The sequence below is a fragment of the Nelumbo lutea genome, chromosome 5 (assembly GCF_056320005.1).
Source record: "Nelumbo lutea isolate HS-2025 chromosome 5, American lotus-T2T, whole genome shotgun sequence".
In the NCBI taxonomy this organism is placed as follows: domain Eukaryota; kingdom Viridiplantae; phylum Streptophyta; class Magnoliopsida; order Proteales; family Nelumbonaceae; genus Nelumbo; species Nelumbo lutea.
The window spans coordinates 21057051-21070643 of NC_142688.1; the positions used below are offsets into that span (position 1 = coordinate 21057051).

Genomic DNA, 13593 nt, shown 5'->3' on the forward strand with positions numbered 1-13593 from the left:
AGCTCGTAGTGAAATGCAGCAGGTTAACCCAAAATCCAATTTTGATCCATACCCATATTTAGTTATTTTGGATCCTTGTAAAGATTCACCTAAACTCGACTTAATCAAGTTGGGATTCAACTTCCATTAGAAATAGGACCCTATAAACTTGCCTGCATTTATAAGTGGACCAAGTATAAATTTATCCTCGAGGCATTTGGATAGGATCCAAAGTTCCCAACCTACTCATGAATCCATTTTCTCCATCCAGATGCCGATTTCGATCTGGCTGGATGGCTCAACATCCACTGAACACCATAAATCACAAAAGGTGAAGATGCAACAAGGAGGTCTTAACTTTCCAAATGTTTGAAACAATTGATAAAAGTCAATAGGTTAACATCTTTTTATGAAGCTCTGTCGCCTGCTAAACTTGCGTTCTAAATGCTTGAGAAATTAGTGTAACAAGAATACCCTTTAAAGCAAGTAGAAACTGTAGAATAACCAAGGAGGACCATTCAAACACCCTAAGACAAACTGAAAGGCTTTAGTGCAACAGCTAGAGGACCTCTTTTATGAGTTCTTCTGTTAGAGACTTGGATAGTCCCATCACACTATCTGCAGACCCTACCTGCATAGTGCCATCAAATGACTTGAGAAAACAGAAGAAATATAAAACAATGCTAAATACAACCACTATATATCTCATCACCGATTCACAAAACTGAAGGGCTAATTACTTCTTGGATGAGTAATGACCAAAGCTCACTGGGGGGGGTGGGGGGGGGGGGGGTTGTTGAAGCTTATCATATGCGAGCTTAGGATCATGATATCAGGAAAAATTTTTAGAGCAAGTTTTCTCTCCAACTAAATTTTGGTTGATTAGTAAGCAGGTTATACACGTGGAGTAATATTGTTCCTTAAACCAGGATAAATCTTTACTGATGGGAGAAACCCCTCTTGAGGGTCTTAAGCTTCAGTGTGTGTGTGTGTGTGTGGATGTTTGTATGTGCACACTGTCCACAAGAGATAAAGGATGCCGACAGAGAAAAGCAAAACCAACCACAGCTTCAACAAAAGGCAATGTTAATGGATGTTCAAGTATCAGGCCTCCGGCGACGTTGAGGACAAGTCCTTCCTCTATCTGAACACAACAGACTAATCAAAATTTTAAAAAAGAAAAATGCAAGAACAAATAACAGGAGAAAACAAGCCTTCAGAACTTTTACCAGATTATCAATGACTTCATCTGGTATGTCATGGAAATAGACCTGCACAGCATGACATGATATATTACTCCTTGAAAATCCATGTGAGACCATGATGAGGATTTGGCAATGCTAAATAACTCTTAATAATCAACAAAATGGTCCACAGTATTGGAAAGATTTGTCGAAATCTCCCCCATTTTACTTGGGGGCATATACAAAATATTCCAAGAATATTTTTCCATTATGTCACTGATATATTGGAGATGTTTTGAATTCAATTGATAAATTAAATATCTAAGATTTAAAATTTTAAAATATTTCCAAAACTTTTTAATGTTTTGTTAAAATCAATGAAAAATTTTGATTTTTTTTTCTTGAAAGAACAAATGGGAACTCTATGATTGGATAGTTGGCTTACAATTATGAATATGACCATGATTCAATAAAAAAAGGACAAACAATTCCAAGAGAAGATTCTCAGTCTAATCAAAACATATAGTAACAAAAGAAATAGAAATCAAAATGGCAAGTGAATGGCATTCTTATAGAAGAAAAAATGGCTAAAAAACTAAGAGGGAGACAAAGAAAAATACCTAATTAAGTCTCTTAATCTTCTTTTATTTGATATATACAGTTTCTTGCTACGTTTTTTTAAGTGCAATTATACTTTTTAGCTTCTTTATGTTTTTCAAATATTGTAGAAAAAGAAGTTATATATCCCTGAATTTTCTCAATTTCGGTATGGAGAAATGTCCATCAATGTTGAAAGTGTGAACCATGGTCAACACTAGTTTGATGAGGAAGAGGGAGTAAGTAACTATCAAGATGGCAAGATATCAAAGCTATGAAAGAAACTAGGAAAAAATAGATCATAAATGATGTAATCATGTAATAGAAAAATAGCAGTGTGTGGTTACAAAGAAAGCAGCTATCTCTTAATTTCTTAGACAAAGTTTTGGATATTCATGAGATCATAGTTTCTTTCATCTGTAGCAGTATTATTGTTATGAGATTCACAAGATGCATATATAAATAATTAGGTAAGTGTCTACCATTTAATAGTTGTATCCCATCTAGGGCTGCAAATAAGTCGGATCAGATTGAATTCAAATCCGAATTTGATCTGATAAGAGCCAGATTTGGATACCTCTCTTGATCCTAATGAATTGGATCGGACCAGAAAAGTCAGTCTGTTTAGTTAATGGATTGAATTCAGATATAACTCGATCTGATCTGCCATGACCGAATTCAGTCCGTTAGTTATGAAATATCATATATTATATATTATTTATAAATTATAATATGTATATCCTATATATTGCTTATACTATATCACAATTTTTTTTATTAAAATACTAATCAAATCGAATATCTGATAAGATATTTGAATGCAAATTCGAATCATACTCTTGAAAATCCAAAGGATTTTTATCGGGTTTGGATTGCTCAGATTTTTTATCGGATTGGAAGGGTTTCAGAGTATTCTTCCAACAGTACAACAGAATTGATTAATATATTGAATAGTTATCAATCTATTAATCAATTTCATTGTAAGGTTGGAAGAATACTGTGAATATCCTCATAAGAATTATAGCTATCAATCTATTTTCTTTTAGAAGTTCTGTTCAATAAAAATGCACACTTTAACATAATAAAAAGTTGTAAATTTCATTAGGTTGTTACCAGAACAAAACAGTATATCTATACATTAGTATCATAAAACAGGAAATTATCTTTTTTGTACACTCATCGATCTAAGAATACCCTAAAACAGTCACAAATGTTTTCGTTTCAAGTAACCATATATGATACATGATCTAGATAAGACGGTAAATAGAAATGAATGAGAAATTATAACCTCCACTTTGTCCCATGCTCCTTTCCTTGTTCCAGTCTTAAGGTTGGTAACAATAACAGATCCCACTGTTGCTGCATTACCACCAGAATATCCTGCAATCCACGTGTATTACAACCATATCCAGCTAGGAATCATGACATAAAGAAGTTAAAAGGAAAAGAAAAAAAATCAGCAAACCTTTGATGAACCGTCGTGCTTCTTCCTTGCTGGATGGTTTTTCTCTCACTTTCCCTTCAAAGACCACCACCTACAAATCAATCGAGTAATGAATTTTACCAAAATAAAGACTCAATAAGCTTCATTTATCAACAAATCAGAATACAAGGAACATAGCATCCTAGATGATATTAATAAACAACAAATTGTGTGGTATTAGGCCATCTATGATCAAGGATACCTGGGAGGGGAAAGAAGGTCAAGCTAACCTAACATGCAGAAATCAGGTATCCATAAACTTATATGGTAATTGGTAAGTGGAATATTTGTGTCGAAATCCACATTTTTGAACATCTATAACAATGCATTGCCGGTGGAATCAACTACTCGTAAGTTCCTTCAAGGAGATCTTCTTGGTGTAACCTTTCACCGAAATCACCAGATCTATACAATACTTCAGGTAGGTAGGACAGTTTTTCTCCATCCACTATCTAATGCCAATATATATATCAAAGATATGGAATTGCATATGCAGTTACAACTTATAACTGCAACAGATATGGGAGTATCGCCTATTGAAGAAATAAAATAAAGTAAAAAGTAGACACACTAAGACATCTATAATATGCATACTATTATACTACTATGCACACTAAGTGTTGTCAGGTAGCACAAGCTTGGAATTACCCATGTCAAGCTGAAAGAGGATTTTCCACATGGTTGATAAATGCTACTCTTGCTACTCATCTTATTTATAAAGCAAGATGTTTCTGATCCTCCTTATTGAACTGGAACTTTACACACCTGACTGGAACCTAATAATATGGTGGAGCACCATAATACTAGATATAAGCTTGTGCTAAATGACAACACATTAGGTCGGCATAAGAGGCAACCTGCTTCTGCAGACCTGGCCCGAGTTCAGCTAGCAACCTGCCTAACATGCCGGATGACCTCCTTGTTCAGCGGGTTATCATCTCCAACTTCCCCGGGATCACGATGCTACGTTGGAAGAGCCGACGGACCGGAGATCTTGGACGCATTTCGTGAGCTTCACGGCAGCTAGTCTATATAAAGGCATCCCCATTCACAGAAAAGGTACGTGCATGATTTAGCACTCAAGCTCTCTAGCTATCAGAAACCTCCAGTTTGCTAACTTAAGCATCGGAGTGCCCACACTGGGTAAAATAGCCTGGGTACTCTGATCTTTTCTCTCTTTCCTTATAGCTCAACCAAGCAACCTACCTAGTTTGGCGTCCAAGCTGCCCTCCAGCAGGGAGCTACCAGATCACGCACCATCAAAGTGCAACACTGGCAAGACAGAATTTATCAAATTGGGTAAATAAAGAAGAAATTGGGGTGTACTTGATCAGCAGTAATTAAGAATGTTGGCTCAGCATCATTCCCTTTTTGATCAAAAGTTTGGAACCTTTGAAATGATGGCATTTGCTTGAGAAGAAATTTCCATTCAACTAAGGTAAGATATCTGAATCCTTTCCTCCACTATTTCTAATTCTCACAACTACCTAGAAACAACACAGAAAACAGTCTTCCTTTCTGGACAAAATAAAAACGAAAAAGATGCTGGAAGCAACTGCAATCAAGGTTGTGAACTTCAACCAATGGTCAATAGTTTCTGATTTGCAATCTCATTCCATGAACAACCCATTTTTGTAGAATCAATCATTTTCTTTTTTGAAGGATAAAGAGAAACTTTCATTAAAGGTGCTGCAAAGCTCAATTGTAATGGGTGTTGTATTGTGACACCAAGACCTTTTGTAATTAAAGGTGTTCATAAAAATCATGGGGGTAATATCAGCATGGTTTATTTTAATCTGATTTGGTATCCGACTCTTTGAAAGCTGAGATTTTGCCTTTGCATCTAAAGTTGACATACTGCCCAGGTTCGAGAAAGTTGAAAATTTGCATGAACCAATGGCAGCACTTGTTAGGAGTAACTTGGTCCAAGAGGAAGATCAACAAAAACAGGGTAAGAAATGGTCTAAGGACTTGAACCTTAACAGAAAACATGGCTTTTGAGAAAGCACAATGGTGGGATGTAGCTGACCTCAAATAGTTAGGATGAATACTGAGTTGAGTTGCAAGATGCCATCATCTAGAAGCATGATGACCCAGGATCTTGTCCCATCATATTAAAGAGACTAGATCTTTGCATCCAAACTCCATAATGAACAGCTAGTTCAAATTAATTTGAATCTTTGCTGATGTAATAGCTAATAAACTTGCTAGGGATGATGTAAGCATAAATCATCTCTATTGGTGTTCCACATTTTTGAACTAGCTTGTTTTCTTAATTGCAACTTCTGTGAGTGATAAGAAAAGGAAAAAGAGGAAGAATAAACCCATCTCTTTCCAAAAAACAATAAAAAATATGATGTATCCTTGGTACATAGATAGCAGCAGACTACATTGCATTTGGTACAAATTGTCAAAATGAAAAATAACAGCAGAGAATTGGCATATACTGTGTCAGCTGTAATTAGGAGCGTTGGTTCAGCGTCCTTCTCTTGATAACCAGCAGTTTGAAGCCTTGCTATGATAGCATCTGCCTGAGAAGAAATTTTCATTCATAAGAGACTCAAATTGGAGTCATGATGCTACAATCAGAAATTAGAGTAAGATAAACCACATAATAACCCATGCATGGAAGTGCTAATAAAGGAGAAAGAAAATGAACAAAGGATACTTTGCTAAGGTATTGAAGAACTAGACTGAGAAACTCCAGAATCTGAAACATATGGTGGAAGTAGTAGAAATAGTCAATCCAGCATATTTAGTGAAAAAAAATGTTACTTTTCCTACTACTGACCAAAGAATAGTAAGCAATACTCTCAAATCCCTATGCATAAATACAATCAAATTCAAGTAAGAATCATGAGAATCCTATCCAACAGTGATAAGACACAGTCCACCCATATTACTGTAAATATTATCATCAACACTTCGTAAAAATAGAGAATTTGTACCTTTGCCTCAGCTAGAGCCATTACTAACTCCTCTGGCTTTTCCTTCCGAATTCCTTTCTCATCTATGTCTGCAGTCTAAATAATAAACTACTTTAAACTTCTGGATTCTGGAGAGATGGAAAGAAGGAATATTTTATGCAGAGATCATACCATTATTGTGAACTCATACCCCATTTCAGTTAAAATATTCCGGCGAGCCAGTGACTTGGATCCCAGGATTATCTGTTTCATGGAAAATCATATAAAAATTTTTTAGAAATATACATGTCTAGCATTGAATTCGCATTCAAGACTTTTGGGGTCTTGCAGATACATAAACTACAACCTGAAGGTTATACTCATCTAAAACTAAATTGGTGGAGTGTCTGTATAATGCTAATCTCTGGGTTGTCCATTCCATTAATCTGTTTCACCACTGAAACCCTCCAACGTGTCTGAAAAGAAGGTCTCTTGTAAATGCCAGGAACATTTCAACCAGGATTGCCAGCAATTTGTTGATTCATGACCAGTGATCGCATTTGATGATGCTAGTTTATTATTAAGGCTCAGTTTGGAAAGAACACAATTACAAATATGTACACGTTGTACAGTATAAATACATACAAAATATAAGGTTTTGCATTTGTATTCCTTCCAAATTGAGCCTAATGAATGGAGTTTAGCTGCCTCTATTGTTATATGGAGACAAGTAGTTCAGCTAATATAGAATCTTTGGAAATTAGCATTTTTTTTTTTCTTGATAGTCAATCTTTAGAAGTTATCAACGGGTTGTGTTTGAACCCGATGTGTGAAAATTGGTAAATTGTGACAAGGAATTTTCATCCAAATGGTATGTGTATGTATCGTAGAGTTATTTGAGTAAGCTAAAATTAATTATCTGCTCATTATTCCTAACCCGTAAAGAAAATTCGAAGAGAATTGATTAAACCATATGTTCTAGTATGAAAGCAATCAACTCAAGAAGTTAGAAAAGAATTACAAGATGAATAATATAGTAATGTTATCATTTCAGCAAAACGAAAATGTTACAGCAGAAAATGCCATACAGACATTGTAATTGATATTCTGAGCTTCTTCCTTTTTTTTTTTAACATTTGGTAGAGGCAAAAGAAGATATTAAGAACAGACAGAGAATATAACTACGGAGTTGTTGCAAATACGAAGGACGCTACCTTGAATGAAGCAGTACCTGTTGCCATATCTTTCGGTCTGGCTGTCCCCCTCTCTTTCTTTCCTTCTCCTGTAAGCTCTTCCGTCCGGAGCCAAAAGGAAATCGGAGAGAAACAGAAGGAACTGCTGTTTGAAGCTTGATGTTACGCAAACCCTCTTCAAGTCACCGTTAGCGTTTTTCCCGGGTAGGGGGAATTCAGGACTTGTATGGCAAACGGTACACAGCTGTACATACTACATACCATTTACTTATCCAGAGAAACTGGAACTTGCGCCTGCCTCACCACTCACCAGGGTTTCCAGTTGACCCGGAAAGGCTGAAATCCGGACGGATAGTTCCACCCGAACCGCCTTAGCCACGTCATCTTTCATGTGGCTCAACGTTGGTTGGTGGCAGGACACTAGGACTAAAGTACTAAACACAGAACTTCCCTTTCTCCAAACTTGCTTCCCAAGCTATTTGTTGTTATTTTAAGCGGTTTTGGGAAGCAAAGCCAACGAACGAGTTTACGGTTTCTTTTGCAGCTTCGTCTCCTACGTATAGAACGAGGTAAAATCTCACGCATTATATATCATCTGAACATGAAAAAAACAACTGTTTCTTTCTTTGTTTTTCTGTGTATTGATAGGTTTCTATGACCCTCTGAGTCCTGTTCATGGATTATCAATTCAGAGATCATATTCTTATATATGACAGGCTCTCTATTCGTTTTTAATTTTGGAGGATTTGATGTGTTTGATATTTTGAACAAGTGATTGGAATGATTTCATAATCCAAATAGATGATTTGATGTATTCCTTAGTGCTCGTTAGTTGGTTCAGTTTAGGCCCCTTTATGTAATCCACTTGGTTTCAACTCACGTTTTAAGTGTTCGATAATTGATCGCACTGAAGGATTCTTTTATCTGTATGGTTTATTCATTGTGTCTTTTGCGGAGGTATGGCTTATTCATTACCCACATGCATAGGCAGTCATTTTGTTTTTTGTCAAGGAATTCCTGCAATTAAAACATAATTTCAAACATGATAGCCTTTTGGGCAGTATCATTTTGCTTGATTCAGTCAGTAATTTTAATCCGATAGTTTCAAGTTCTAGCTTGATAAATATTCATATTTGTGCTATAAAAGAGGTAGGTCATAGATGGGAGGTTGTGGGGATTCATTTTTAGATGATTCAAGCAGAAGATTACCAAATTCATGATTTAACTCTTTAACAAGGAAGCATAAGAAAAAAGCTCTGCATCTTTGGTGACCTTGATCATTCAAAATCTTGCTGATCTTTTTACTGATATCCATTTATGGTGACTTGATTTTATGCATAAATGAGACATCAGTGCTTTTTTTTTTTCTGTGCTTCGGTGTATGCATTAGTTGTTGTTTCACCTTGTAAATCTTTTTGCTCTCAAACAGCAAGTTAACTTTGCTATTAACAAGGAAGCATAAGAAAAAAAGCTCTGCATCATTGGTGACCATGATCATTCAAAATCTTGCTGATACTTTATATCCATTTATGGTGACTTGATTTTATGCATAAATGAGATATCAGTGCTCCTTTTTTTTTCTGTACTTCGATGTATGCATTAGTTGTTGTTTCCTAGACCATGCAAAACCTGTACCTTTATGAATACATTGTAAATCTTTTTGCTCTCAAACAGCAAGTTAACTTTGCTACTTGATGTATAAGGTAATAATAAATTGCATATCAAGACCCCGCAAGGATGGATTCTCAAAGAAATCAATCCGAATCCCTGCCAACATCTGCTGCAAAACCTGGCATCACTTCATGTAGAAAGAAGAAATCAGAAGACGCCAGTTTCCTGGAAGATTTAAGAGATCATGTTGATGAATTCATTCATGCCTCTATGGATGAACACAAAACTTGCTTTAAGAAGACAGTTGAGAAGGTTGGTATTTGCTAAGCAGTTGGTCTTGGTCTTGGTCTTGGTCTTGTACAACAAGTAGGTAAATTTACTGTGTTTCTGATGGGAGGTATTTTGGGCTTTTTCCAGATGTTTGGGATGTCAAAGATTGTTGCTAAGAGGAATTCAGAATCTGAAGGAATTGAAAGTTCTCTGCCCCTTCAAACAACAGTGGCCAAGTAAAGTATGTTGCAATCATTTGTTATATGTTGACAGAATTACTTGCATCATGCTGGATGTTGGAAGAGAGGTGAATTTTGTCTACTTTCTAGCTTTCATCAAGCTTTTATTTTCATAAATAATTGTTTGCCTGAACATATTAGGCACACATTTTAGGTAAGGATGGAATAGTGTTTCTTTTGGTAGCTAAGGTCATGAAGACCCATTACTTGATAGATTTTTGTGTGTAAAATAATTAGATGATAAATATATTTTCTGTGAACAAATTCGGTGATTACTCGAGCCAGCTAAGAGAGTCTTTACTGAGAAGTGAGAAAGGGCGAAACTGGTGGAGCCAAAACCAAAAGAGCCAGCAAATGAAGTGACATGTTCCTCTAATGGGGGCCATTATGGAACAGTGGAAATGAAACTAGAAATATAATCCATCAGTGCAGAATGCAATAATTGACCCACTGAGAATCATACGGACAGGTCCACATCTGTAAAATCAGTCTCTTTGTGCTTCTTCCATCTACTTCCTCCAAATAGAAATGGGGTGGAGACTTTTTTTTAAGCTCGCACCTGCTGACCGTGGTTGCAGCACTTACGATCGGCCGAACACATCAATGATGATTGATGAGCTAAAAAACGATATTGTGGTGTATTTAATTTCACGCTTGACAACCTTAGATTTTACCATTAAATCAAATAATGGCCCCAAATGCTCCCTAAGGCTGTGTTTGGTTTGAAAAAAGAGTTAGAGAAGGGTAAGGAAAGTCCATCCAAGGTTCAAAAATTCAATACGATACAGGTGTTTCGGGAACCCACCCTTTTTTAATAAAAAAAAAACCATTTTTACCAATACACCTCTGCCAAATTGAACCATGAGTCCATCATTCTTATTCGTACCCATTACCCCTAATCCATGTAATGACAGTATTTGATCCCAAGTCTTCGCTAGACCCAGCCAGATGACTTACCAACTGAGCTAGCCAACTGGCTTTTTTGCTTAGTAACTAGCATAAATATGTGAAATTAAATATAAAAAATAGAAATGTGCACATTATAAATTATAATTAGACATAAATGGAGTGGACGAGTGGTCACATTTTTAAGGGCAACTGTATTATGATTAAACGGGTCCGACTTAAAATGAATTGGATTAGTGCTATCTAGGAATGCCAATGGGTCGGGTTAAATGGTAAATGCGGCTTAATAAGGTTGGATTAAGGTCAAGTATATTTGGTTTAGGGTCGGATAAGGGTTTTAATTCTTTGACCTGAGTTTGGTTTGGGTTTTGTCTGACCTGCCCTGCTAGATCATGATACCTTGCATATATATGAAGTATTGTTGTAATTTTTTGACTTCTAATCTTATAGGCTTAAAGTTTATAATTTATTTATATATTTTTTATTTTTTCTTTTCTTAAATGGAAAAAATAACACCTTTGAATCTATAAAAGAAAAATTCTTACTTAAATTAATGTATTTTATGTCTTCAAAATATCTTAAAAAAAAACATTTGAAATTATATAGGTCAAATCGGGTCAGAATCAGGTTAAACCCTATCGGGTTGGGTTCAGGAATCATGTCTTTTTAGGTCAGGTTGGATCTGTTTTGGGATGGGGTATGGAGAATTGGGTTAAGGTTGAGGCAAACCTATGTTGAACCCGACGCGTGGCATCCCTAGTGCTATCAATTGGTTCTAGTCTAGGCCAGAGGAACGCCTAATTCCAGCGTGATAAGCAAATGCGCAGAACCAGTTTCCGAATAAGGCCCTCTAGTGACTCACTAGTCGCTAAAGACCAAGCATAATTAATAGCTATACTGATTTTAAAAAAAAAATGACAGGGAAGATGGGCCGTAATGGCCCATTACCACCAATTGCTAGCCCATGATTAGACACAATGTTACGGACATTCGGACTTTTTAGAAGTTGCAGGGCTCGATTTCCCAAACGGAGAGCATAAGATTCGATCTTTTTAGGAGAAAGAGAGAAAGGATAGCCATGAGGTCATGAATCATCAGACTCATCACGCTAAGGCACCTCTTTCTGTAGCTACTATCGATACAACTTTGGAAAACTAACTGATGGTGGCTCAGTTGAATTCGCATCTGTGCCTCACAGTGCAACCGACGGCATATTTCAATCTTGTATTGGGAACATCTCCCAATTACAACTAAAGGAGATGTAAGATGTTCTCATACACATGGGCACTGTGGGGTGCACTCTATGGGGTGCCAATGTGAACTTGGTAGGATCTATGGCTAGTTGCAATGGAGTTCTCTCATAAAATCCCATGGTTTGGGGATGGGCCATCCCTATGCAGGAAATTAAGGGTTTCATAAGGCAATTCCCTATTAGAATCATTCTCATAAAACATTTTTATTATATACTATAAATATAGAAAAAATCTGAAATTATTGTACTAAAATGTTGAAAAACAAAGGGAGGGAACGGGATTTGCTCTTCACACATGGGGTACCTCAAAGGCACATCCACCGTGTATTGAAAACATCTTCGTTAATAATAACTTATAAATATGGGAAATGTTCCCAATGCATGATATGATATGCGTGTGAGATTGTATGAGGTGCCCTCTGTAAAGAGCTGATCTCATCTCCAAAAGGAGTAGGTATTGGTAACAGTCAGTACATTTAGACTATGGAACATATTAGGATGCCATGCTCTCAATTCTCAAGATTCATACACGAATTTTTCTTTCAGGAGATCCATGCATGGATGATTCAAAATCACAAGATCACCCCCCCAGCAGCCCAAATCACAAGCATTGATAGTGTTGTAACGGTTTTTTTTCCTCCTAAAAAAGCAGTCTGCAGTTTATGATTTGATGATGTTTTTCATTTTTTCTGATGTGATAAATTGATGGGAATAAAAAAAAAAAACACTTATAGTACTGTTTGAATGCTTGTTATCCATAACACATTACCATTGATGTGGGGTAAAAGAGTAATTTTAACCATATTGTTTTAGTAAAAGACAAACAAGGGACTGAGTGATATAAGGTGACATGCAGAGAAAGAGAAAGCTCCAAAAACAGTGAATGCTGTTTGTTGCAAACAGCCAATGCCTTTCTGATTTTGGAAAAGAACCCATAACTTTCTTTCAAGATTCAAAGTCCACTTTCAGAATCCATCATTTGATAGGTGGCATCCAGAAAAAATTTACAGATAAAATCAATATATATCAACATGTAGAACAGCAGAAGTATATTTAGATCATTCCAATTATGTACCATTTTTATAACTCTCATCGATTTAAATCGAAACTTTTGATTAGATACAAATACTTCTTACCAAAACATACATGTTGTATTAGAACATACGTTTCTTTGATAGGGGTAGAATGATATTTGCGGATCTTTAGTCCTAATAACCTTTAAAGTGGGACCGATTGAATGGTAGGTTCTGATCATCTTGGGAGGCCTTCTACGACGCGAATTGTTTTACTTGCTGCCTGATTCAAAAGCATCTGGTTTGAAAATAAAATGTTTTTCAAAACAACATCACAAAAAATGTTATTGATTATGTATATTTTTTTTGTTTTTGATTTTTTTTTATTTTCATAAACATGTTTTTATATGGTTATTTAATATCATGTTATATAAATCATATAATTTCATTATATTTTGTTTTTGTTTTAAAAATCATTATTTTGATGGTTTCAAAAAGTTTTTTGAAATAAAACTAATTTATTTTTTCTTTGAAAACAAAAACAGAATTGAAGACACATCTTTTTGTTTTTTGTTGATGTGAAGATTCCAAAAACAAATAAAAAGAAAAATAATCACGTTGTAGAAAGCCCCATCTTTGTAAAGTTATGGTGCTCAGGAGCTAAGCTTTTTATCATTCCAAAATTCTAAATGTTAAAGTTGAAAATGTAAATGCCAATCTACTTGATGTCAAATTGGTCTGAGGCATACGTGATGTTGAGGAGACATAGGTTCAAAATTGCAAAAAGGCGGGTTCACATGGCGTGCAAGTGCGTCTCTTGAGTATCTTATCACGGGATCACATCAACGCTCCACAGAGCACACCCTATATACACATTTCAGTGTACATTAAGAACATTTCTCATACTTGTCTTGGGAGACATTCCCAATACACGGTTGGTATATGCTGTGGAGCACCAAT

At 35.8% G+C, this 13593-nt stretch overlaps 2 protein-coding genes across 7 annotated transcripts; one reads left to right on the forward strand and one right to left on the reverse strand.

Moving 5' to 3' along the window:
- Window positions 1–311: 311 nt before the first annotated feature.
- LOC148850879 (uncharacterized) lies at window positions 312–7964 on the reverse strand. Of its 6 annotated transcripts, none has more exons than XM_088947363.1 (10): window positions 7364–7655; window positions 6342–6413; window positions 6192–6266; window positions 5912–5953; window positions 5691–5774; window positions 3226–3295; window positions 3049–3140; window positions 1209–1250; window positions 1043–1123; window positions 312–610 (listed from the first exon to the last, which is right to left on the reverse strand). In XM_088947363.1, exons 1-10 carry the CDS (start codon window positions 7388–7390, stop codon window positions 539–541), a joined length of 657 nt encoding a protein of 218 aa, XP_088803489.1. In that variant the 5' UTR covers window positions 7391–7655; the 3' UTR covers window positions 312–538. The 6 variants fall into 6 exon arrangements, with proteins under 6 accessions (XP_088803489.1, XP_088803494.1, XP_088803491.1 ...); XM_088947368.1 differs by having other exon boundaries at window positions 6192–6259; window positions 7381–7587; XM_088947365.1 differs by having other exon boundaries at window positions 7381–7584.
- Window positions 7776–9737, forward strand: LOC148850880 (uncharacterized). Its single transcript, XM_088947370.1, has 3 exons — window positions 7776–7911; window positions 9046–9265; window positions 9371–9737. Exons 2-3 carry the CDS (start codon window positions 9080–9082, stop codon window positions 9461–9463), a joined length of 279 nt encoding a protein of 92 aa, XP_088803496.1. The 5' UTR covers window positions 7776–7911; window positions 9046–9079; the 3' UTR covers window positions 9464–9737.
- The last annotated feature ends 3856 nt before the right edge of the window (window positions 9738–13593 follow it).

Excerpts from the sequence above, each read along its gene's own strand:
- LOC148850879 (XM_088947363.1), bottom strand. The coding sequence starts at position 7,390 with ATGGCAACAGGTACTGCTTCATTCAAG. Across the intron at positions 6,414-7,363 it reads CAGGTACTGCTTCATTCAAG|ATAATCCTGGGATCCAAGTC; the intron begins GTAGCGTCCTTC and ends TCCATGAAACAG. Across the intron at positions 6,267-6,341 it reads GGTATGAGTTCACAATAATG|ACTGCAGACATAGATGAGAA; the intron begins GTATGATCTCTG and ends TTTATTATTTAG.
- LOC148850880 (XM_088947370.1), top strand. The coding sequence starts at position 9,080 with ATGGATTCTCAAAGAAATCAATCCGAATCCCTGCCAACATCTGCTGCA. Across the intron at positions 9,266-9,370 it reads TTAAGAAGACAGTTGAGAAG|ATGTTTGGGATGTCAAAGAT; the intron begins GTTGGTATTTGC and ends GGCTTTTTCCAG.